General features: G+C 43.4%; 1 protein-coding gene across 1 annotated transcript in view; it reads right to left on the minus strand.

The window, feature by feature from the left end:
* LOC141985530 (tyrosine 3-monooxygenase-like) overlaps positions 1–25,029 on the minus strand; it is a 45,037-nt gene extending 20,008 nt beyond the window's left edge. Inside the window, exons 1-8 of the mRNA XM_074949753.1 lie at positions 24,841–25,029; positions 24,144–24,318; positions 23,062–23,150; positions 20,181–20,248; positions 18,942–18,992; positions 11,191–11,336; positions 6,561–6,696; positions 3,776–3,845 (exon numbers count right to left, since the gene is read on the minus strand). Coding sequence (XP_074805854.1) covers positions 3,776–3,845; positions 6,561–6,696; positions 11,191–11,336; positions 18,942–18,992; positions 20,181–20,248; positions 23,062–23,150; positions 24,144–24,318; positions 24,841–25,029 — 924 coding nt within the window. The remainder of the gene's footprint in view (positions 1–3,775; positions 3,846–6,560; positions 6,697–11,190; positions 11,337–18,941; positions 18,993–20,180; positions 20,249–23,061; positions 23,151–24,143; positions 24,319–24,840) is intronic.
* Between the last annotated feature and the right edge of the window lie 576 nt (positions 25,030–25,605).

Here is a 25,605-nt window from a genome sequence, read left to right on the forward strand (position 1 = left end):
TTTAAATGGCTGATAAAATAAGTTGTGCTGAATGGAATGTATATTCCTGTTTTTGTGTCTTTTTGTAACTTAAGGTTTTGCCTAGAGGGATTCTCTATGTTTTGAATCTGATTACCCTGTAAGGTATTTACCATCCTGATTTTACAGAGGTGATTCTTTTACTTTTTCTTTAATTAAAATTCTTCTTTTAAGAACCTGATTGCTTTTACATTGTTCTTAAGATCCAAGGGTTTGGGTCTGTGTTCACCTATGCAAATTGGTGAGGATTTTTATCAAGCCTTCCCCAGGAAAGAGGGTGTAGGGCTTGGGGGGATATTTGGGGTGGGAGGGAGGAGACGTTTCCAAGTGGGCACTTCCCCTGTTATTTTTATAGACACTTTGGGGGTGGCAGCGTTTAACCTAAGCTGGTAAGAATAAGCTTAGGGGGTCTTTCATGAAGGTCCCCACATCTGTACCCTAGAGTTCACAGTGGGGAAGGAACCTTGACAACATATGACCACACTACTGCCATCAAGAGATCCCAGGGCTTGGATGAGCTCATTTCTTGGATGGAGAATAGCTGGCCGAAGCTGAACCTGAGCAAGATGAAGGTGATGTTGGTGGGCAGAGGAAAGTATTTTGAAGAGCTTATAGCTATGGTGCAGTCCCTGTTGGTGGAAGATATACAGCCATAATTGGTCAATTCAGTTGTAGTCTAGGACTACTCTTGGATGCCTCACTGACACTGAGCTCTCGTATAGCAGCATCCATGAGGAATGCTTTCTATCAGCTCCACTTGGTTAGGAAACTCCATCCCATTCTAGTGAGCGAAGACCTGCTCTTAGTTATTCATGCCTTCATCACCTCTCAGCTGGACTACGGCACTGTGATATACCTGGCCATGAAGCCTTTCTATGTTTAAGAAGCTCCAACTAGTTCAGAATGCAGCAGCGCCTCTCCTCAGCAACACAGGCTACCACGAGCACATTACACCTCTCCTTCCCTCTGTCAGGAATCAGGACAGCAGCATTGCCAGTATGGAGGCAGGGCCTGCAGCACAGCCAGTCTCTGGGCAACCTAACGAGCACGGCTTGCTGGTGGTAGGCTGACTGACTACACTGCCCAACTGGTTTGCAGAGTCAGCAGGCCGGCTCTTAAGCCCAGCTGCAGCAGCAGTTCAATGGCTGCTCAAAGTATTTGCCCACGGCTGTGATAGCTCCTGCTTGTCCCCAGCCCTGGTCCTGCCTTGACTCCAGCCTTGCCCATGCCTTTCCTCACACTAGGTAATCCAGTTCTGACCCTTGACTCCGATTCCTGACCTCTGACTCCGGCTCTGACATTTGGCTCTGATCCCTGGCCCTAGGCTCTGGCTACTGACTCTGGCTGTGACCCTTGAGTCTGGCCCTGGACTCTGATCCTTGGCAACAGACATCTGTTCTAATTACTAGACCTGACTCTTGCTCTGATCATTGGACATGACTCCTGCTTTGACCACTGGCTATGTCCCTATCACATGACACCCTCTTTACATTAGGTTCCCATAGAATTTTGAATCAAATTTATGGTCTCAGTCCTTATCTTCAAGGTGCTCTGTGGCCTGGGCCCAGGGTATGTAAGAGACCATCTAAAAGTCTGCGGGCAACAACTAGGCTCCCCTGGTGCAGTGGAATTCTGGACAATCCGTGTCAAGCTCATCTGTGCGGGAGACATCTTTCTCCAGGGCAATCCCAATCTGTGGAATGAACTCCCTCAAGAGCAAAGGACCATCACAAACCTCACTACTTTCCGATCCCAGGGCATGGTGCCTTTCTTTGTCCTGTCTTCTCAAACAAACATTGAGTAACAGGTATGTATATATATATATATATATATATATATATATATATATATATATTTTTTTTTTTAAAAAGACATATGCTATCCAGAAAAGACACTCCACTACCCACGCATCTCCCTCTGGGGAGAGGAGGAGAGAAAAAACAACATATAACAGATGTGTAGTCACATGGCTTGCTGGAAGACTCTCAGATACTATAGTGGTGAACATGGGTATAAAAACCTGAATAGAATTGAATAGACCTTGGTAATCGGAGCATAATACACCTCCAGAATTGCATGAGACACAAGGTCCTTTATAGGTTTACCAGCCCAATGGAAATCTGAGCCTGTTAAAACTGCCATTAAAGACAATGGAAAGACTCCCATCAACTTCAGTGAGACCTCAATTGGGCCTATTGTCACTTCAAAAGAGCACTACTGAACTTTTCAGCAGCAGCGGTTGACAGCAAGAATCTGTCTCCTCCCTTGTATGCTCCCCATTAAGCTAATTGCATTATTTTTAATTCTCTGGAGCCTCCTTACAATTCAAGCCCTGGATACAGTGTCATAGTAACAGAAGCAAAACAAGGGCATTTTTACCATTAATTTTCACATAGTGGATGAAATCAAGAAGAATTTCCATGACAGGAATTCAGCCATGAAAAACACTTGATGTCATTCACTTAAATTAGTGAGCAACAACAAAACCTGGTGGTTCTGAACTTACTAAAGGCCCCCATTTTTACATCTTTTAATGGTTTTTTATTTCTAGTATCAAGCAAAAGGGAGTGTCCCCCCCCCCCCGCCCCCACAGTGCAGGGCAGTCATTGGGCATTAGAATATTATATGATCCACTGGTTCGAATATGGTAATGACCAAAACTCATGACCCGGTGATAGCTCCTGCGTGTTCCCAGCCCTGGTCCTGCCTTGACTCCAGACTTGCCCAAGCTTTTCTTCACTCCAGGTAATCCGGTTCTGACCCTTGACTCTGATTCTTGATCTCTGACTCTGGCTCCGACCCTTGGCTCTGTTCTCTGACCCTAGGCTCCATGTCATGAAACCAACAGGTGGTCTCTTTCCACAACTACTGGACAGGTGTCTACATCACAAAAACACTGGCACTTTTGTTGACCGTGTCAGTAGAGGAAAAAGACTGATGGGGCTAGTGCATGAGGTACCTTTTAATCCCTGAGAGGATACCACCAGCTCAAGTTTGAGGCATGTTAACAATGCAGGGTAGGGGAAATTTGTGCTGCTTTTTCCTGTGCTGTACCTGTTCTGTGTTTAATTAGAGAACAGACTGGCAATCCCTAGAGATTGCAGTTCCCTAATTAGCCACAGAACGCAGTTTTTCAGAAGCGCTAAATCCACTTTGGGACAGATTCTGATACTCTTACATGGAGTAGCGGCTTACTCCACATGTAAGTACCATTTACTTTAAGGAGACTGCTCATGAAGTAAGGCTCTAATCAATATGAGTAATGGTGTCGGAATATGGCCATTTATAAACAAGATAAAACTCTACTGAGTGCCACAGTGACGGACATAATAGAAGTACCCTGTCAGATTGAAATCAAAATGCTGGGACAGGATCAGCCTAAATTATGATGGCTCCTGTCTGTGAAACCCAGAGATGTGAGTTCCCATGCAGTATGATGGGTACCTAAAAGAACAGCCTATTCATTCTCAGGCAGGCAGTTCTTAGGGGGTCTCACTGCAGTAATGGCTGTAAAAAGAAGCTTCCCTCTTCTTATTTCTGCCTTGGTTCTTATCTCCCCTAGGTGACACTGCCTGCCTGTCCTCGGGTATATTTCCTCTAGGGTGTAGCTGGCACCCCCCAGTGCAGGAGAGTACAAGTAACACCATCACCTATACAGGCATAAATGGGGGAGAATCAAACCCTCAAAATTAAAATAGCAAATCACATCTAGTTCCTTGAATTCATTGCTACTGGAATTACAGACAAGGTTCCTTACCTGTGAGAACTGTGCAAATTCTTTGTCTGCTAACATGGGAACATGGCCCAACAATTCGTGGCAGCAGTCCCTGGAAAACAAATCACTTTTCTCATGTAATAAAGCTTGTTTTATGTGAAAGTCCAGACACCCCCTCCCCCGCAGTACAATTCTAAGCAGAGCATATCAGCTGTTTCACTGCTATTCTTTCCCTCCCAACTCTTTGCACAGAAATTTCACGCGGGCTAGATTCTCAACTGGCATAATCCAGTGAAGCTCCATTGGGGACATATATAAGAATACCACTGGAGTCAGATAGACACCAGCTGAGTATTTGGCTCTATGTCTCTGCCTTCATTTTCTCCTATCCAGCTGTCTGTGCTCTTTCCAAGCCTCCTACCTGTCCAGCTCTGTGTTATCTTCCTATTCTTGTCTTTAAGCCTTCTTCCATGCTATGACTTAGAACTCCCCAGATCCAGTAATTTGCTCAGATACCTCCTTCTTTACATGGACATCTCTCCCCAAAATTTACTTCTTCCATGCAGCCTTTCATTGATAACCTTGCCAAGCTCTGAACACACATCATGAAAACAGAATTCAAATGGCCACAGCTGCCATTGACTTCATTCATACCTGTGGGTGCTCAGCAGCTCCTCCAAAAACCAGGCCACAACTACAGAAAAGGCCAGCCTTTTATCCAATGCCTCTTGTACATATAATCTGTGTATGAACTTGATTTCGAACTGTACACCATGAGCCCAACTGAGAAGTGGTGCGAATGCTGGTGTGGAAGAGGATGTGCAACTGGTGTGGGACTTGGAGAGGCAGAAGTGTGGACTCATAGCAAGCAAAGCAACCAAGAAGAGGATGTAAGATAAGGCAGGGCAGGCCCTGCTGTCCCACTTACTCAATGCGTAAGTTATACTCACTTTCATCCACTCTTACTGATGTGTAACTTACCCCCCAATCTCCCTCCCCAATTATGTCAACTCTGAATTTGGTCCTTGAGGACTCATCTTCAAAGGTGCTCAGCAATGCAGTTCCCAGTAACTTCAGTGGGATTGATGGGTGTTCAAAATCAAGCCAAGAGGCTGTGTCTAATTTACATTGTATGCTTCTCATGGCTGGGATCACATTTCCTGTGTTGTGGATGCAGCCAAGCATCTTCTCAGAATTCAACAAATGGTCAACATAATAAGTATGAACAGATTAAACCAGCTGCTCCCCAGTCTTTTCCTTCTCCAGACATCTTTGCAAAAGAAACAGGCTCTCTCTCGTGGATCACTTCCACCTCTGCTTGCTTCTCAAATGATTTCATTCTGTGGCCCATGTTGTGGTAATTGAGCCTACAAATTTATCCTAATTGCGAGCTCAACTATAAAAAGTGACTGAAAGGTCTTAAAAATGTCACAATAGCTGAAGATAACACATGTTGATGGGCAAAAGGTAACCAAAGTCCAACTCAGACTGTTGCATAAGCTTGTTTATAAAAATTAGCACAAGTGAAAAAAAACAGAACTGAATTAGTCCAAGCAAAAAGAGCATCCTGACAGTACTCAAGGACTGTGTTAAAATCACGCCTGGTAAACAAGAAAGGCCTGAGACTGAAAATTCATGAATCAAAATTGGTGTTGGAAATTAGGCCTAATTTGTAGACCAAATAATGAGGGAATGGGCTCATTCTGTCCATCACTCCCTTTTGGGCTCCTTAAAAAGACAGAGAGACAGACCCTGGGGGAAAAGCTAATGGACTGCGACACTGGCAGATATAAGATGAGAGAAAAGGAAGGAACAAGGTTTGTCATCATGGCTGCCACCCCCACCAGCTCCTGGAACCTTGGGCCACTTTCATCCCTATCCTAAGAGGTGTCCTGACCAGACTGGGCCAGAGGGAAGGGGGCTTACCTCATCCTCTCCTCCACTAGCTCTGGCTGAATCCCAAACACCACCTGCCATGTGAGACTTGGTTTCCCCTGCACACCCCCTTTGTTCTTTTCCTTCCCTACCTTATTTCTTCGCTTTCCTATCTCTCTCCTTTTTCCTTTTGTTTGAGAAGAATCTGTCTTAGCCAGGCAAGACTGCATTTTTTTTAAACACTGCTATAAGCCTGTGACCAGACAGGGCGATAAAAACAGTGCTCTAAACAGCCTGGTGATGATATGAGTTTGTCAGATCTCAGAGTTGCTGGTAAGACTGTGTGCTGTGCCTGTGTTTTTCCAGCAATGAGGTTGCAAGCGATAATCAACCTCAGAGAGAGAAGCTGCTATTTTCCATCTTTGCTGTTCTCTTCTTTCCCCTTTCGTGCATGTGTATCTTGTTTTGTCTTTTAGGAAATGGGATTGTACTTTAACAACAGCTACAAGAACAGCTCCAGCCCATCTCAACTAACTTCTCTTCTCCCCAAAAGAACAGTTATTACCATCTCAAAACCTGTCAAACAAAGGGACTTTTCCTTCTAGAAACTCTCTTCAGCCAGAGGGAAAGGGAACGAGGGAGGGATGTTGTTAAAGTGAAAGCCTGACTTAATACTTTACATTTCAAATGCTTTAACTTTTTCCTTCTTTTCTGTATCTTTAATAAAAGGTTTAAAGAATGTTTAATGGTGTTTTTGCCATGGTAATAAGCAGACTGAGGTCTCTGTATAACAAAGACCTTGTTTAACACTGCTGAATGTTGGACAATGACTGGGTTACATTGACACCTTTGACTCTTTGAGCCCCTGTATTCCATCTAAATGAATACAACCACCACGACGAAAGGCTCACAGACTGAGAACCACTGGATTATGCCATATCATCCTACTTACGGTTCTGGGGAATGCATAGGGGAAGAGGAATGCCTTATATACTGTGTGCTCTGAAAGACACGAAATGCCAGGCTGGCAAGGAAGTCACGAGGAGATAGCAGCCCTGCAGCTGGCCTCAGCTGAAAGCCTGTTCTTTCTGCAAAACAAAACAGCCCAGCAGGAAAATCTACTGTGAACATGACAACTCCACATCATCCAAGCAGTTTGAAATTTCCTTTGCATTTAGTCCCAGAACTTTCTTGTACAGATGGAGAAGGAAAATGTCTGTCTATTTTAGGTACTAATATGGGCTCTATTACTGTGGTATCTGAATGCCTCACAATCTGTTGTGTATTTATCTCTCTAACACCTCTGTGAAGAAGGGCAGGGGTATAATCCACACTTTATGGATGGGAACTGAAGCACAGAGGGGTTAAGTGACTTGTCCACAGAGGGGAACTGTGGCACAGCAGGAAATTCAAGCTGGATCTCCCAAATCCCAGCCTACTGCCCTAGCCACTGGCAGCCTTCTTCTCTTGTAATCATAAATATCAGAAATAAACAAGAGTTTTGGATGGGAAGCACACCCTCTTGATTCAGGGCACAAGGTAACTTCCAGCCACTGGCAGCTCAGGAGGTATATTCCCTGGTTATACATTAGCCCGTAACTTCCTACTGCAGGATTCTTACCCCTTCCTCTGAAGAAGCTGGCGTTGGCTTCTGCCGGAGACCGGGCACTGAACTAGATGGACCTCAGGTCTAAGCTAGCCTGGCAATACCTATGGTCCTGCATGGGCCTTTTATGACACAATCAACTTCAAGTAGTCGAGTTACCATATGGTGTTATGTTGTGTTTCATTTACTTTGTATGCATGATTCAAAAGCAGGGACTGGATTTACACTGGCAGGACACTGCCATACATTTTTGGAGAGGGTGTCTGTTTTTTGCAGTCTGTTGAAATCATTGGGGTGCAGCAGCAATTGAATTTACATGGGATCCCTACAAGGTATGTAACAGGTAGGGTTACTCCTTATGGGTAATTTGGCCCTTAGCCTTTCTACATTTTTATTTGAACATTCTTTCCAGAGCTGTCAACTCCCATCTTTCCATCTGCTCTTGCACCTTTGTGTTTTATTTGTCTAAGTTTAAACTATAAGCCCCCTTTGGCAAAGCCCATGTTTTCTATGTATTCAGAAAGCATCATGTAAAACTGCCGTGCTTTAAGAAGAGTAGATAATGTATTTGAAGTCCCGTATTCCAAATCTGTGTTGCATTCCTTGCTTTCATAAATACCGTTTCATCTCTTATTTTAATTACTTTTATTGTGCACAACTAAAAAATAAAAGGACAGAAATGGCTTTGTGCTTGCATTCCTAATTTGTTTAAACAGAAATGTTTCCCACAGAAACCAAGCTGTTCACATGAAATGTTTTATGTTTCTTCCAGCACATTTGGTCTCGGTCTGTTTGGTCACTAGTTCTCTTTCTCATATAAAGATGATCTTTCAGGGGAAGAGGTAGAAGCCCCATCCCTAGAGACATTTGAAGTCAGACTAGACAAAGCAGGGAACACTCTTTCCCTGGCAGGCTGATGACCTGGAGGAAAGGTCTTTTCCATCTTGAATTTCTATGATTCATTGAACCAAATCCAAAGACGATGTGTAAGAGGCAGCATGTAAGCTGCACTATAATAAGTACATGTGAATCTAAGAGTTTAGATTGTACTTGGGCTACATGCCTGTGCAAGGGTATCAGGAGGAACTGGGAGAACCTACACTGGCTATTCAGGCCTGTCATGGCATTTAGGCCCTGGCTGTAGCACTCAGGACTAGCCTTGCACATGACCACAGCTCCACCTACGTCTGGCCAGCCATGGAAGGAACTGCACACTGCCTCCCATTATAGGATATAGTGGCTGGCATGTCCCCACCACATGCTGTGGAATTCTGGGAGACACAATGCCACCCAGAGTTCCTCTGGGACAGTGCATCTCTTCACCACCCACAACACGGGTTGGATTTCACCCAAGATATTTGTAAATAAGAGGTATGCCTCATGCACCCTAATCTCACAAGGTGGCTCACTGACATGGGACTGGCTGTTGCGGCTTCTGCAGATCTTGCAATGACACCATTAGACTCTGACTTAGAGTGAGTTTGTGCCAAAGGGATCTGACAGTAACTGCAACTCTCACAATGCCCTATGAGGAATGCTGTGTGATAAGGAGAATCTAATGTTAGAGGTATTGGTGACAAGGAGGTATCGATGAATATTGATTCAGACTGGACCCAAGTATCTTATCCACCACTATATGAGTCCAGCCACAAACAACACTGGTTTGTGGAACACTCTGAATTTCCCTCCCCCAGTAGATATTTGCAGAGTTTTCTAACTGATTTTTTTTTGTCATACGTTTGCCCAGAACAACTTGCATGATGACACATGGAAATAACTTAGGACACAATCTAGAGCAGATGTGGATAGCCACAGACATCAGTAAACAAAATCTGACAGTTCCCATACAAACAGTGAACACCAGTAGATCCTTACTTTGCCCTAATCTCCCTGCTTCTGTTATCCCTTCTGACGTTAGCTAGGACTGATAAAAAATATCAATATCAGGCACACTCAGAGCAGTATCCCAAGACTTATTGACAAAGATTACTTCTAGAGCTCCCTGCTGGCAGTAAAACACACAGAGAAGACACATACCCAATTCCTCGCCACCATCCAGAGATGCCCCGATATTCTAGTGAGTGCAGGAGGCAGGGTTGAATAGACAGGAAGGGGGGAGGGAGAATACTAAAACAAGCCCTAAACTGGTCAGAGTAGCTTGCCCAAATGGTCAGGGCAGATATGGTTGCCATGTACACCAAGGAGAGGCTCAGTGGAGCAGAAAAGGAAGAGAGAGCAGAGAAGGAACTGGGTGATGGGTGAAGCCTGGAGGTTTGGCTCAGGGAGTCGAGGAAAGACATGGTTGAACCCACTGAGTAGGATTTTCCAAAATGAACAGTAATCAATAAAACAAAATGTCATTTTACCTACACGGTGAGGTATGATGTTCCCTTAGTTGGGCTCAGGAGTGTTGTGATCCACTATTATTTTAAATGATTCTCTTTTTTCCTATATTAAATAAACTTCCCTTAGCTAAGGCACTTTCAAGTCTTACGCTTTTTTTTCAGGAAAATTTCACTCTGGCACATTCTCAAAGGGAAACAGCCTCCGACCGCTGGTGAGAGGCAAACGATAGGAAAAAGACAAGTGACCTGGTCTAAGACATCTTCCAGACACTGGCTGTGATCAGTAGGGGTCTGGAAGAAGCCAGCTGAGCAGAGGCAGTGGCAGGAATAGGACATGACGGTAGCAACAACAGTGTGTTACGAAAAACAATGTGTATTATGAGCCCAGTTCTAACCACATGTTCACTAGTGTAAATCAGGAATAACCCCCATTAAAGACAGTGGAGTTATACTTGTGTATCACCAGTGTTAGTGATATCAGAATGAGGCCATTGTCCCCATGATCCACTGAGGAACTCAAAGGAAACCTACAATATTCTTAGTTATTTCTCACTTTCTGTTAGTGAGCAAGCTAAAATGGGCCAGATCCCTAGGCCAAGCTGAGTGGTGTTCAGCTCATGCACAGGTGTGTGAGATGTGGGAAGTTGCCTCTCAGCCATCTTTCCACTCTCCTTATCCTTAACACAACCACGAGCTCCCAGCATAACGTAGAGCAGCCTAAAGGCAGCTCTACATTATATCAGCAACAGCAACTCTCTAGGACTGCTTTGCCATCATGGAATCACTGGAGGGCATTGTTCTCCAGTTCCACCTCCTCCTAGCCCTGGCAATGCCCTCAGCCCACCCAGGAATGCCTATTATGCCTGAGGTTCGGGGAGAGAGGGGATGGATGACATACTCCTAGCCATTCCCATTTACACCACTGAAGGATGTCTCTACATCTGGGGACTCCCTGGCTGCACTAGTAATGCAGCTGTCCAGTCTCTTTTTGCTGCTGGATCAACACAAGGACCTGGCCCAATATATGTTAGTCTCTAATTAAAATGACAATGTACTAGAAATCTCTTCAGCAGTAGGTTAAGCCAATTTGTCTTGCATTTGTTTATTGGTAGATGGAGTGGATCACTTGACTGGATAAACATCCAATTTAAACTTTATTTGAAGTTAAATCTACAATTTATCTATTTATTTTGCCCTACTTTAGCAACTGTCTTTGGCCTGCATCTGGCACCCTTCCTATTGCTGGGAGAGCAGCAAGGAGGGTGTTTTCTTTTATTGTAGCCATTCCTTGGCTACTCCAGATTACAGTGATTTTGGCAAGCCGATTTGTCGAAAAGGCACACCCTGCCTTGGAACTGAATCTGGCCTGGGGGTTAGCAAGACAGGATCTCAATCTCCACTGTCCTCCGTCACTCAAACGTCTGCTGACAGACTAACTTGAGCTTGCAGCCTCTCAACAGTGTATCTATTCCTAACCCCCCTCTCCTTCTTATTAGCAAACAGATCTTCACGGCCTGTGCAGTCACAGTTCCTTCAGAATGGGGGTCTACCATCAACTCCTCTTTCCAGCACACAGCATTGTAGAGTCCCACCTTGGGAGTGCTAAAATACAATGAGCTGTAATGTCTTGCCTTTTAAAAATCTGGAGACATCCTGAAGCTGAGGTATACTATCCTCTTGGTATCCACAGCATTTCTCCAGCTGCTGAAAGGCATCCAGGTACTGCTTACAGGCGTGGGTGGGATAGAGGCTGCTCAGCTTCCTGTAGACTTCTCTCCTGAAAGAACAACAACCCTTAGTTCATCTCCTTTACTAGGAGCAGCACCTCTTCTCCCTGGCTTCAGAACCACGGCTGTTCACACAGGCAGCGCAGAGAGGGTATCTAAAGCCGAGCTGAGCTCAGAAAAAATGATGCTCTGAAGCCGAAGCCTGGATGGAGGCTGCAGGGTAGGATTTTTCCAGGAGATGGGCACAAAATGAGGAACCAGATATGGGCCTCGATCTTGTACTTGACTCTGCTCAGGCAGATCTTGATGCCTGTGTGGAACCCCAGGAACTGTTCAACTGTGAAGAGGCACCCAGAGTTTCCCTATTCAGGAAAGCACTAAGTATGTGCATAAAGTGAAGCAAATGCTTCAGTGCTTTCTTGCATCAGGGTCATTGTGCAAGTGCAAGATACCACCCAGGCAGATCCGAATGCAAGATGGAGATTTCCATCATCTCAAATTTTGGAGGTGTTTAGCTTATTGTAAGGAAAGGTGCTATACGCTATTATATAAAAATATTTGGCAGTACTTGGAATCTAGGGCTTTGGTTTGGGCCCTTCTCTTGTATTTTATTATTTCATTTTAAAGTCTTCACTTTTTAACTATATTTAGCTGTTGCAAAATAAACAAGCACTAACGTGATGGCAGGGAAGCTTATAGAAAGAGTTATATTTATTCACACCCGGCTCTGGGGTTCTAACAAGTGTATAAACATTGTTTTATGAAAATTGAGCTCATTCTTGGAAATGCTGACTAAAGAAAATGACCTTCTCTTGTTTTTGTATTGCAGTTTTTTTGCTGCTATTGTTGCTATGGAGGTGATAGCCAGTATCTTGTAATGGTTTGTCATTCCATCACATAAACTTCTTATGTTAGCGTGGGTGTAATTGGGAAAAAAAGAAACAGCCTTAGACAGTGGCTGTTGTCAGTATTGTAAAAGCTGCATGAGCCTGGACCATCTCCACGGAGCAGTTAGGAAAAGTTCAGGAGAATGAGAGGCCAGATTTTGCCCTAACTTATTTCCCATAGACTACCCCTGACTTTAATGGGATTGTATAGGGTATAAAGCAGGGCATGAGTCCAAGATTGCTCTCTGGACAGTCTTAGCTAGACTTGTGTGAAGAATCTGGACATACTTACTTCAAAGAGTGACTTTACTGTTAATACTAGTACCAAAGCTTAGGCAGGATAGGAGACTAGAAATGAGTGTGACCCAAAACTCCAGGCCAAATATTCTTCTTCAGCTTTGGGAAAGTTTGTATTCTGATAAGAAGCTGGATGCCCTGTCCCTTATCTCTATGGAACTAATCTTGGTCATTTTGTTTTAAAACAAAACAAACTTTAAAGTCCAGGGGCCAGAGCCTCAGGCAGTGTAAATAGACACAGTCCATGCATTTTATCTAATTGTCTGGATGAGGCTTTGGCCCACAGTGTATTTTGTAGTCATGTCTCTTTCAGCACCATTTGTCTGCATAATTATCACCATCAGCATATAAGAGGAGAAGCCACTAGATACTGGCCTTCTACTATAGGACTTGGAGGAGGAGACATGGAGGACAGAAGCCCCACAGAGAAACAAGTTGTTGCCAGGATACTCTGCCATTGGAGGAGCCAATTGTTGGCCCATTTCTCCTCCATATGGTGGTGTTCTGACTCCCTGGTTGGATGACAGAAATGGGGACTAACATAAAAGGAATGGGGACTAGTGGATAATGAACACCAAATATTTTGTGTGGGCATAAATACCTTGGTTCACATGTGAATGCAGCTATTTGTACAAGGAACAGGCATTCTCCAAACCATTGTACAGAGCACATGAATAAGAATGAACTGAGCAGCTGGAAATTCAAATGAATATTTGTGAACCCTGTATTCAGCCTGCTCTAGCTGTAGGGACCAATGGCGCTCAAGTGCCAGTGCTGGCCATCCCCACACTAACAAGAAGGGTGGGAAGGGCAGAGTGAGGTGGGGGAGTTAAGCCGAGGAACCTGATCCCATAGCAGCCCCTCAGACTGCAGTCCACACTCTGAGAAGACTAGGTGAATCCCCACAGAAGAGTTTGTGATCCGGCCTTTGGACGCCTATGATCACCAGCAAAGGGACATTCCCTGTGTTGAGGCTGCTTTACCTCTAGTTGTCACAAGGGGGTGGGACTTCTGGGCACCCGTGTTCACGAAAGATTAATTCACACTGGAACAGGTACAGAAAAGAACTGCTAGGACGATCAGGGGAATGGAGAGCCTATCTTTTGAGAGGAGAAGCCAAGGAGAGCTTGGCTTCTTTAGCCTAGCAAAACAAAGGCTGAGGGGGAATCTGACTGCTCTCTATAAATGCATTGGGAGTAAACCCCAGGGAAGGAGAACAGCTATGGAAGCTAAAGGACAATGTTGGCACAAGAACAACTGTGTATGAACTGACCATGAACAACAGGCTGGAAATTAAATGAAAGTTTTTAACCGTCAGAGGAGTGAGGTTCTGGAACAGCCTCCCAGTGGCAGTTGTGGGGCCAAACACTGTAACGCGTTTTAAGGTGGAGCTTGATAAATTTATGAATGGAATTATATGCTGTGGTTTCCTGTGATAGCACGGAACTGGACTTGACCCAGCAGATCCCTTCCAGTCCTATGTTCCTATGAATTCTGTTTACAAACCAAGTAGAAAGGAACTGAGTTAGAAAACAGAAATTACAGACTTTTAAATATACTTACTTATACTTTACAAAACTTTTAAAATATTTTTTTAATAGACCAATACTTCCCTGTTAGAAAATGTAAAATTGTGTTTACACTTACAATAGAGACAACTTTAAAATTAATTTTACAGGTTGCTCTAAAACAAAGTTCAGTATTACACATGCTTTTACTGCAAACAGTTTATTTTTTTTAGAAAATTATAAGCACTGCAAATTTAAAAAAATATATTTTATTCTTAGAAAATAGAGAGAAGAAACAGTGGTCTTTATTTAGTATTCTCAGCTGCTGTGCACTATTAATCTGCACTGTTAAGCAGCTGCAGTGTTCCAGCCCAGAGGTGGCTACAATTCAGTCACAGGAAAACAGAACTGTGTACACACAGGGTTCAATTCTGCAGTCCTTATACAGGGAAAATGCCCACTGCTTCAGTGCACAGCTTTTCTAGGTATGAAAGCCTTGGAAGGCAGCTCCATAGTAAGCTGTCTGAAGCAGAGGAAAAGTTAATCTGCTTTGAAGGCAGAACCTCCTTACGCCAAACTTCTCCACAGAGAGTTTCAGAGCTTCTCAGGAGGAGCAGATGGTGAGCTCAGGAACATGTGCTCCTCTCCTTCCTTCTGCACTGAACCTCTTCTCATTCTTTGGATTGCCTTTAAAGTCCCCAGGCCATGAGGGGGAAAGCAGAGGCAGTCCATCCTGAGCAAGGCTGCAGTCACTTCCCTGTGTGATCAATGGTTTGTGGAAAGATGCACCACCCTTAGATGACTGGGATTGGTTTTTAAAATTACCTGGGACACAGAAGAGTGATGTAGTTGCTAGAGAAAGTAGAAAATGTTCCTTCAAAACATTTTTTCCACAGAAAATGGCTTTTTGAATCAATGAAAATGTTTGAAAAAAATCTGTTTTTCTCAAAATTTGAAGGGATTTTGTTAAAAAACCTGAAAAACAATTTTTTATAAAACAAAAGAACCCCACTTTTTTTAAATATAAGCTGAACAATTCAATTGCTGAGAAAGAGAAATATATATCTATACACACTCAGTACAGACAAAATCCTAAAAAATGTACCAGTATGGCCATTCTTATGTTCTCATGCTAGCTGCATTCAAAAAAGAATTTGATAAGTTCATGGAGGATAGGTCCTTCAATGGCTATTAGCCGAGATGGTCGGGGCAGAACACCATGCTCTGGGTGTCCCTAAACCTCTGACTGCCAGAAGCTGGAACTGGGTGACAGGGGATGGATCATTTGATAATTGCCCTGTTCTGTTCATTCCCTCTGAAGCATCTGGCACTGGCCACTATCAGAAGACAGGATATTGGGCTAAACAGACCAGTGGCCTGACCTCATGTGGCCATTCTTTTGACCTTAATTTTTTTAAAAAAATCAATGAAAATTTGATTTTCATCAAAAACATTTTGTGAGAAGAAAATTATTTCCTGACCATCTCTAGTATCATAGAATATCAGGGTTGGAAGGGACCTCAGGAGGTCATCTAGTCCAACCCTCTGCTCAAAGCAGGACTAATCCCTAATTTTTGCCCCAGATCCCTAAATGGCCCCCCTCAAGGATTGAGCTCACAACCCCGGGTTTAGCAGGCCAATGCTCAAACCACTGAGCTATCCCTCCCCCCATACATCCCCTAGATAAAATTTATTCAGAACACTGAGGATAATACACCTGAGAAATTTAGGGTCTGATCCAACTCCCATTACATGCAGTGAAATTATTCTTATTGACTTCCGAGGAGTTGGATCAGACCCCTATTTGGTGTGGGAGGAGGAAGGTAATAAATATTTTAAAAGGGAATATTCGTTGTAAATACTAAAAGCTAGTAAAAATCTGGATTTCTAAAACTGAACCTTGATCTGAATAGTGTGGTAAATTAAGCGCATTGGAAAATGCACACATGCTGAGAGCATATGTGTGCTGTTTCTTTAAAATGACAGGTGAGGGCTGTGAAAGATTCTAGGCAGACTCTTGACAGTGAAGCAGAGGGAAAGAGCTAGGACAGCTTTAGGGCTAATACTGTTTCCTTATTCTAATCAAGTTCCTTGTTCTCTGTTAGAAGAAGGTGACTGTCAGCCTCTACTATTGTCACATGATGTATGTCTCAATACCTTTGTCCTCTGTTCTCCCTTTTCCAGGACTGTTCAGTTTATGGCTCTGCAATAACTATGCCTGACAACGTAGACTCAGATTGTCCAAGCCCTGTTTTTGGAAGCTGAGATTTCTGTTCTTGTTTTCATTTTTATACACATGTTGCTACAAACTAATGGAATCCAACAGCTCTTCAGAGCTAACATCAAGGGAATTTACAGCATGTTAAAAAATTTCCCCTTTGGTTTCCCTGTATCCATATGAAGTTGTGCTGTAATGCAGCTGACCTCAGCACACAGCCCAAGGGAGCTACGGTAACAACTGTGAGATCTAAATTTGGAATTTGATGTTCACAACCAGGGACTTGGGTTGCTGGGGCTAACTGTGTTGAGGAGACAAATAGATACTCCCAAAAGGCCTGTTCCATTTACCACTATGGGAATAGTTCTAGGTGGAGAATGGCTTCCGTGACGGAGGTTGGCAGAAAAAAGGGAAAAACAGGAAAGAACACAAAATTTAATTTTCTTAAATACAACATTCCCACACACCAGAACATGCCAATATTGTTGGCTGGTGGGAGCCATCATGAACATGACGCTAAGGACTTAACAGGCATGTTACTACTTTTCAAAGGTTATTTGAAAATCTAGCATTTGAGCTTCTGAAAATAATAGAAGCTGGATGAGTGGGATATGATGTTCCTTGGTGATTATCTGGTGCTTATTTTGCAAATTCTAAGGCCCAATGGATTTTATTTAAAATAAAACATTTCTTCAGAGAGGAAGGATGACCTTGTTGCTGAGGTGCTGGGTGGGGACTTGGGAGATCTAGGTTCAATTCCTGGCTGTGCCCCGTAAGACCTTGGGCTAATCATCTAATCTCTCACTTTCCCATCTGTAAAATGGGGATAATCATTTTTCCTTTCTCCCACCTTTTGTCCGTCTTGTCAATTTAGATTGTACACTCTTCTGGGCAGCGACTATCTTCAACTATCTGTACATGCAGTACTTAGCGCAGTGGGGCCCTGATCTCAAGTGGGACCACAAGACATTCTTGTAAAACAAGTAACCCATAACAATAATTATTGCTATATACTGTGATTTTTGAAAGGCAGCTAGGGATGATGGAAGGAGGTGGACAAGGAAATAAGAATTCCCCTTTCCTCCAAAACCTTCACCCATTTCTGAAGTTGGCAAACGTCTTCTAGGTTTAATGAATTTCTTGCATTATTTTTTTGTTGCAAACCCCACTGGGGCTTTTGCACAGGGATAGCTACAATGGGGAAAACACCGGGGAAAATGTGCTGCACCAGTGTGAAAAGTGACTTTCTCTAGTGTGGCTTGCCCTGGGTTCAGCTGAGATCATGAAGCTTTTATACTGTAAGTTGAGACCATGTTTATTCAGAGAATGAGTCAACTTAAAAAGGAACATTTTTAACGTAACAGGAAACCTGTGCTGTGCACTGGGGTTAGAAACATCCCGCACCCCATAAATTGCTAGATAGATGCATTCCCTTGCACGTACTATCTGTCTCAGCATGTATATATTAAGAGCACACCTTTGCATCAGTTCTAGCATATAAAGGGGAGGAAAGAGGAGAAGAGAAAAATTCAAATGGAAAAATACACTCTGTGTGTGTGTATATGTATATACATTTGACTACACTGCTTTTTCTCTTCCCTCCCACTTTCACATAGTTTTTCACTCTTTTTGCTCCATTTTCACCCTTTTTTTCCACTGGATTATTCTTTCTCCCCTTCTCGCTTCTTTTTCACACTATCTCCTAAGTAGAACATGAACCAGATAATGTTCAATTTCAAGTTAAGAACATAGGAATTGCCATGCTGGACTGACCAGTGGTTCAAATAGTCAGGCATCCTCTCTCTGGTAGAGACCAGTAACAGATGATTTCAGGCCCCTATGTTTATAAGGACCAAACAAAAACCACAGACTCAAATCCAGATCTGGATAGAGATCTGAATTTTCTGGTGTGGGACCAATCTCTTTTAAAGATTCTGAAATGCTCAGTTAACATTTATTTGATCATTTTTCAGTCTTACACACTTCCAGGTTCTGGCCAAGCCAGGAGCTGCCAAAATATCTTGCAAGAAACTGTTTCATTTTATTTCCAGCCCAAACAGAAGCAAAAGAAATCTTAATAAAGCGCTTGTTCTTATGAGTTTTCAAGACAAATTTAGCAGATTTTCAAGAGTTCTGGATAGTATGGTTAAGTAGCCAGACTTCTTAGTGTCTTTTAACTGAACCAGAACTCTGAGGGCTAGATCCACAGCCCTACTAAGTCTACTTTATGCTGCTTTGGTCCTAAGCTCCACACCTTCTACCAACGTCACAGGGGATGTGAGAGCCCCTTAGCGAGTGCAATTTAGAGCAGCCCCGAGGTTGTTCCAACCTGCCAGGGATCAAATTTGTCTCTGCTACCTTGGAAACTGGGTGGGGGCAGAAAGAGGGGCCACAAATGTAGCAGAAAGCCTCCCCTCACTTAGATGCACCAACCCTGAGCCTTCTGATGTATTCTCACCACTTAATGTAACCTGGAAGTAGACTCAGAAGTCTATTCACCTCTCAGTGCAGGTATGTAACTCGTCTTAGCAACACCAGGAGTTACACTTGCATGGGGAGAATAGAATTCTGCAAAATGAACAACAAGAAGGGATCATTAAGACATCAATTAAAATTAGAGATGTCCAATATTATTTGAAAATGTAGGGCACCATTGTGCACTTCTTGCGCCACCAAAATTTCCCTGGGTTTCAGTAGAATTGCCCCATGACCTGTCATGGGGCAGGATATGAAAAATATACTCACCAAGTAGAGGTCTCCTGGGCAGTGTACTCAACTCTAGGCAAAGGGTCTCCTCTTTAAGGAGAGAGAGAAAAAAAATTATGTAGCTGATTTGAGTTCTAGTTTCAAATATAATTTTCTTTCTATGCATCAGGATTATTTGGCATACTAAAATAAATACAAATAAAAAATAATCATCCTGAAGGATTCCAAAGGGTTTTATGACCCAGGTGTCCTAGGCTCTACCGAATCCCCAGGGGTGGTGCAAACAGTGAAATACTGTAAAGGACGGACCACTTGATGGAATGTAGAGGAAGCAGTGCTGTATTGTCTCCCGTTCCCATTGCTTAGCTGCTGGCAGACCATCAACAACATAGCTGGCTAGCCAGAAGGTGGGATGGAGCTAGGAACAACTGCTCCACGTGACATAGTCACAGGGGAAAGAGCCCTAAATTATACAGCAAGTGGGTGCATAGGTATATTGTGCATATTTCAGCATTAACTTTCCCTCTGTAGTTGTATCTACCATCTGAGAAGGTGATCATTCACACTACTAGTGAGGGAGCAGGCTGACTAGACACCATGTATGGAGGCTGTCATCAAGCAGAAATCTCCCAAGGTTCAGGGTTTCTCCTGAGTTCTTGGGCACCATGTGGCTCACAGCTCAAGGTCATTATGCATCTTGCTAATGCCACCTACAAGTGGGTAGAATGAATTTCAGTGTCCACAAGGACAAGCCCCCAGACTTCTCTTCCACTCCCATGTGTTTTTACACAGAAAGGCAAGAAAGTGTAAATTGTTCATTTGAGGATAAGTCCATCTTTTTTTTATTATTATTATTTTCTCCATTTTCTGTAGGACATGCACAAGTCCTTGTCTACCTGACAGGTTTATTGAGGTACATGCCAAATCCTGGAAGGAAGATAGCCTCATCCTATAATTTAAACGAAAGAGTCATATAGAGACCATTTTCCCCCTAGAGTTACATGAAATTATGCAGAGCTCAGTGAGGCAGCCCTAAAGTTAAATATTAAATTAATTTTCATTGTATTCTGAAATGTTCCTGATTTGCCTGGGATGTGTGTTTCTGTGATTAACTCAGTTTTCCAACAGATGGCACCACAGACCAGGTTTAGCCTAGGATTAAGTTACATCAACCATAAAGATGCTTACAGGTGAACAAAATCAGACTACTTACTGTGAGAGCACACAAAATGTGAAACTGACTTAGAACAAGCAGTTTTCCAGTGGTGATGCACTTACTCTCTGTAGCTGAAGGCCAGGTCTGTAAAGAAGGCTCTCCGGTTCCTGTACTCTGGGTCAGTGTAGCCCTAAATTGGGAAATAATTTAGCATCACTCTTACATCAGGACATATTGATGGGCTTGGATGGATTTGCTGACAGAAACGTTCAAAACTAACAGGCGTGAATTTGGTTGTTTCTTCTATTGCAGTCTCTCTGTGGCAAGGCATCATGGGAATATTACAGAGTAAGCCAAATTCTGCACTTAGTTACACCCATGAAATCTCACTGACTTTGGACCTGTTCCTACAAAGGAATGTAAATTGTACTTAGGTCACAGCTAAGCATGAAGATAGAGTAGGCTTGCGTCGTGAGCATTATACAGAATGAAAGGCACAATTTAAGTGGGAGAGTTAGAAACTAAGCTCACTCCATTGATTTTCTGCTTAGCCATTGTGAAAAGGGACTATGTTAATAAGGAATTGTATGCTAGGAGACGTTGCTATAGGATAAGAGTTGTTAAGTGAAATTGTAAGATGAGATGTGTCTCTGGACAAAGACCAAAAGAACATATGCTACTGGGTGACCTGAAACACAGGATTCCTGGATGGAAGTGTCGTTAGCCTGCTCATTTGGAACTTTGGGGGGTTCGCTGCTATGGGGAGAAGGAGCAGGATCCCAGAGGAGGGTGGGGAGCTGGACTGTGGTCAGGAAGGGAAGCACCACCAGGGTCTTATAAGCTCAGGCTTTCCCTCTGGAGTTAGTAGAAGGGTTACTGAAAGCTATTGTTATCTTTAATTTGGTTAAATAAAAGTTGAGTAGTTTTTCACACGTAAAAGTCAGAAGTGTCGTTAGTCGGTGGGTTTTGAAGAGATCTACAAGGCCCACAAAAGAGAGTTAGGAAAAAGCAGACAGGATCTTCTGCTTTTCACTGGCAAGGGTCGTGACAGAAAGCTGAGGGATGGGGGGGAAAAGGCTGTACTAACAACACACAAACACCAGTGCTGAACAAAGTGTGCGCCTAGGAAGGGAAAGGTCATGACAGCCATTTTAAAATATGAGACATTTAGAGCTAGACATATGATATTTTGCTCAAAAGGGAGCAAATTGAAATTTTGAGTTTCTTTTTTCTTATGTTTTACTAGAAATTCAGCTCTTCCAGTCAGGTCTTTCCAATTCTTCAATAAACATTAAAAACATGTGGAATCAAATCCCTTTAAGGTTTACATCACTTTTGATATAATAAGAATAATATCTGAATTCCGGCTCCATATTAACACAACTAATAAAGCATAGCTGATCGGTATCACTGTGCAAATATTTATTATTGTAAAATATTCAACATTTATTGGAACCATTTTTCATGTTAAGGGTCAAACTTTTCCTTTAGGGTTATGATCATGAATACTACTGTAGTCCATGAGAGTTGTGCACATTTAGCTGAGGGAAGAATTTGACTCTGAGAGTATGTTATAATCTCTGTGAGCCAGGGAAGTATTATTATCTCCTTCAATGGGACTGCTCATATGTGTAAAGTTACCCAGGGGCTTAAAGACCATAGGATCAAGACCTAAGATAAGGCAAGATGCAGAAGGTTGGGGAACAGGAACACATTGTTATGTCAGACCAGCCAAGCACATGATTAATATGTTGTAATTTGGGGGTGGCAAATGAACAAGAGGTTTCTTGTCTAGAAAGTGAAATCTGATCATGTGCTAAAGGGCTTTTCTGAATAGGGATGCACATAAGAGTGAGCTTTATCATCAGGGCTGCCATCCCCACTGTCTCTTGGGACCCTGGATCTCCTGTAATATCTTTGGGCCTTCCTTGTACTGATCCTGAGAGATGGTTCTTACCAGACTGGGCCAGAGAGAGGGACCCAGATGACATCACCACCTCCACTGACAGTGGCTGAATCCCAAACCCCACCTGGGATGTGAGACTGTTCTCCCCCTTACCTCTTCTTGTGTCTTTTTCCTTCCCCACTTTATGTCTTCTCTTTTCTTTCCCTCTCCTTTTTCCTTCTGTCTAAGAAGAGTCTGACATAGCTGGCCAAGACTGTATATTGTGCACACTACTGTAAGCCTGTGATCAAAAAGGCAGCTAAAAGCAATGCCTTAAGTAGCCTGATGCTGTACAGGTTTGCCACACCTCAGAGGGCCCAATAAGACCATGTGCTGCAAGTGAGAGTCAACACCAGGGACAAACGTTGCATTTTCTAGCTTTGCTAGTCTCTACTTGCCCCTTTTGTGCGTGCTTGTCTTCTTGTGTCTTCTAGGAAACAGCATCAGAGTTCAACAACAATGGCAATAACAACAGCTCCGTCCCAGCTCAACTAACCTTTTCCCTTTCCCCGCAGAAGGACAATTATTACCATCTAAGACACTGTCAGACAAGGGGGCTTTTCCTTCTAAAGACACTCAACAGCTAAAGGGAAAGGGAACAAGGGATGCTATTAAAAGGAAAGGCTTACTTAATACTTTACCTTTCAAATGTTTTAACTGTTTTTCCTTCTTTTTCTGTATCTTTACTAAAGGGTTAAAATTATTTTAATGGTGTGTTTGCCATGGTACTAAGCAGAGTGAGATCTCTGTATGCTAAACACCAGACCTTGTTTGACACTGTTTAATGTTGGACAGCGACAGGATCATGTTAACACTTAGCTCTTTGGGCCCATTTATTCCATATAAATTAATACAACAGGTCTCTATGATTTTTTTATTAGGTTCCTTCATTCATTCCTAGTTCACTGATGTCCATTGTAAATCTCCTCTTTAAAAGACAAACGTTGGGCACAGAATTGTTTTGGAGGCTAGTTTTACAGAGAATTCATCTGGACAGCAGAAATAGCCAACGTATTTAATTAGTTTCAAAGGTAAACTAATGATGATCTCAAACTTACAGGATGATCATGGTCCAAATCAGGTTCATACTTGGAGATCAGATGGTGGCACTTGTCAAGGTCTCGTATTTTCTTTGGAAACCATGGGACTGTTGGAGATAGCAAAAAATGGTACATTTAAATGATATAGGCTTGGGAAGGGACAGAAAAAAAACAAGCCACTGAGAATAACAACCTCTGCTTTATAGGAGGAATATTTTACACCTCCGCATTACAAATGGTGAATTAAAAATGAGTTGAAAAATGACAAACTTACTGTCACTGATCCAGTAATGCACTTATACATGTGTTTAAGTCTATTCCTATTCATACTTGAACTAAAAAATGTAGCTTGCATTAGCATAAATGAGTGTTACGCACATGCATGAAGCCCATATACCATTATGCTCTATCATTTCCTCAAGTTTTGATCACAGATCATTCGCTCTTCACCAGCCAATGAACGTAAGAATTACCAGAATGGGCTGAGCCCCTGTTCTCTGGCAAAGGATATTTAGATCTCAGACCACTGTTAATTTCAGACTGGCTGGTGAGAAGGCTGTTTTTCTTCTAAGAGAACAAATAATATTACAGGAGGAATATCCTGTCCTTTAGAAATTTAAAAAGAAGAGAACACTCTGTATTCTAATAAATAATAATAATAGCACTTCTTATTTATAGAACATCAGTTTTCCAGAATATTTTCTATTGCATAGAAAATATAATTACTACATGTTGACACACAGAGACAAAATGCATGGAAGTACTATGGAATATATGAAATATTGATAAAATCAATTGCATATTTTTATGTGCATTATTTTCAGAATCATCTAGAAACAGAAGATGTATGAAAAACATGTGGAACCCAATGCCGCAATGTGCTTTAGGAAGGCTGACCTCTGTGAGGTCACTGGAGCTATGCTTGAATGTGGGGTCTGCTCAGGAACATCACATTGCAGGATAGGGGGCCTAACGTCACATACACAAAATGGAAACTCTGGACCTAATGAATAATTTAAATACAATTAGACACAAGCTAGTGCTCATTTGTGGGAGGAGGGGACTTAGCCATTAGGATACAGGTTCCACACATTGCATACCTCTCTCTTCTCTGATAGTTTTCACATCTTCTGCCACTTTCTTTAAGGAGTTAATAAGGACACTGACATCAGAATTATGAACTTCACATTTGACAAAAAATTCGAGGTCATCGGTAGTGTTCTTGGATATTTTGGCTTGCCTGGTTTCAAGGTGTTGGATTCCAGCTTCAGAAGCCTGCAAAAGACAAATGTCCACCTGGTGAGAAATCTAAAATCACTGAAAGACGGCTCGCTTTGACTGCAGCTGTTATATGTCTTTTAAAAGATAACTGGATAAAGCTTTACAAGAAACGCCAACCCCGATTTTTCTTAGGCCTAAAATGAACTATCCATACAGCAAGATGGTTCCTCTGAACAGCGGTTCCCATCCCTGTAACCCTCCATCCTCATTTCAAAGTGCCCCTGGCATCCCCCTTCAGCCAGGAGAGCCCCAGCTAACCCCCCTGAGCAGCGAGGTGGTGCTACCATAGAGGGGAGCAGCTGGGCCATAAGGTGGGGACACGTGCAGAGGCTAGAGGGGGTCAGGCCCAGCAGGGCCCGAAGGAAGGTACAGCTGTGATGAGAAGGGAGGGGAAGATTAGGGGGCAGAGGAAGGGGGCTGCAATGGAGCACGGAAGGGGATGAGGCCAGAGGTAGGGCAGGAGGCTGCTGTGGAGGGCGAGGATTAGGCGAGAGGCTGGGATGGGGAGGTTTGTACCTCGAAGACTTTGGCTGTCTTGGACAGCCCGACCTTTCCAGCATTCCGGAGGGTGAAGGTCAGGCTCAGGGTGGCTCTTCCTTCCTCTTCCTCCCAGACCAGGCCCTCTCCCTTGCCCACGGGCTCTGGGGCCGGAGTTCCCCTCTCCGCATCTTCTCTGCCTGGGGCGCCCGCAGCGTCGGTCTTCATCGCAAACCGGCTCAGGAAACCCAGATCCCCGCCAGGGGCGACCCCTGTGCCGATGGGGGCGTAGCTCACCCCGCCCGCAGGCGCCGAGTTTCCGAGAGCCAGCCCTCGTCCTCGCCTTGCTTAGAGCCAGCCCCGGCGGAGATCTGTCATAGGCAGCGAAAGGGGTCTATGCCCTGGCTGCGAAGGGCTGTGGGGCAAAACCCTCCCCGGCGTCCTTACAGTGCGAGCTGGGCTTGGGGTGGATGTAGGCTTCCCTGTGGGTCTGACAGTGGGGGAGACCAGTAGTGAGTGGGGACCCTTTATGGTGCCCGCCTCAGGGAGATCAATGGAAGGGCGCTGCCTACAGTGTGCGCAGGAGACTAAAATAACCCCCCTTCTCATGGTAATTTCAAAGCAGGACCCTCCTGCTCTATTTCAAAGTGTCTTTATTTTCCGCCGCGTTGCATCTTTTACCGTTTTAGAAATAGGGGTCTTTTGTTAAGAGGCCAGTTGAAATCTGGATTCAGTTTACATCTCTGAATCTGAGCTTCTGTGCTTCGTGTGTGAAAAAAAGCCTCCCCCCAACCTCTGTGTGTG

This window comes from Natator depressus, chromosome 1, assembly GCF_965152275.1.
Source record: "Natator depressus isolate rNatDep1 chromosome 1, rNatDep2.hap1, whole genome shotgun sequence".
In the NCBI taxonomy this organism is placed as follows: domain Eukaryota; kingdom Metazoa; phylum Chordata; order Testudines; family Cheloniidae; genus Natator; species Natator depressus.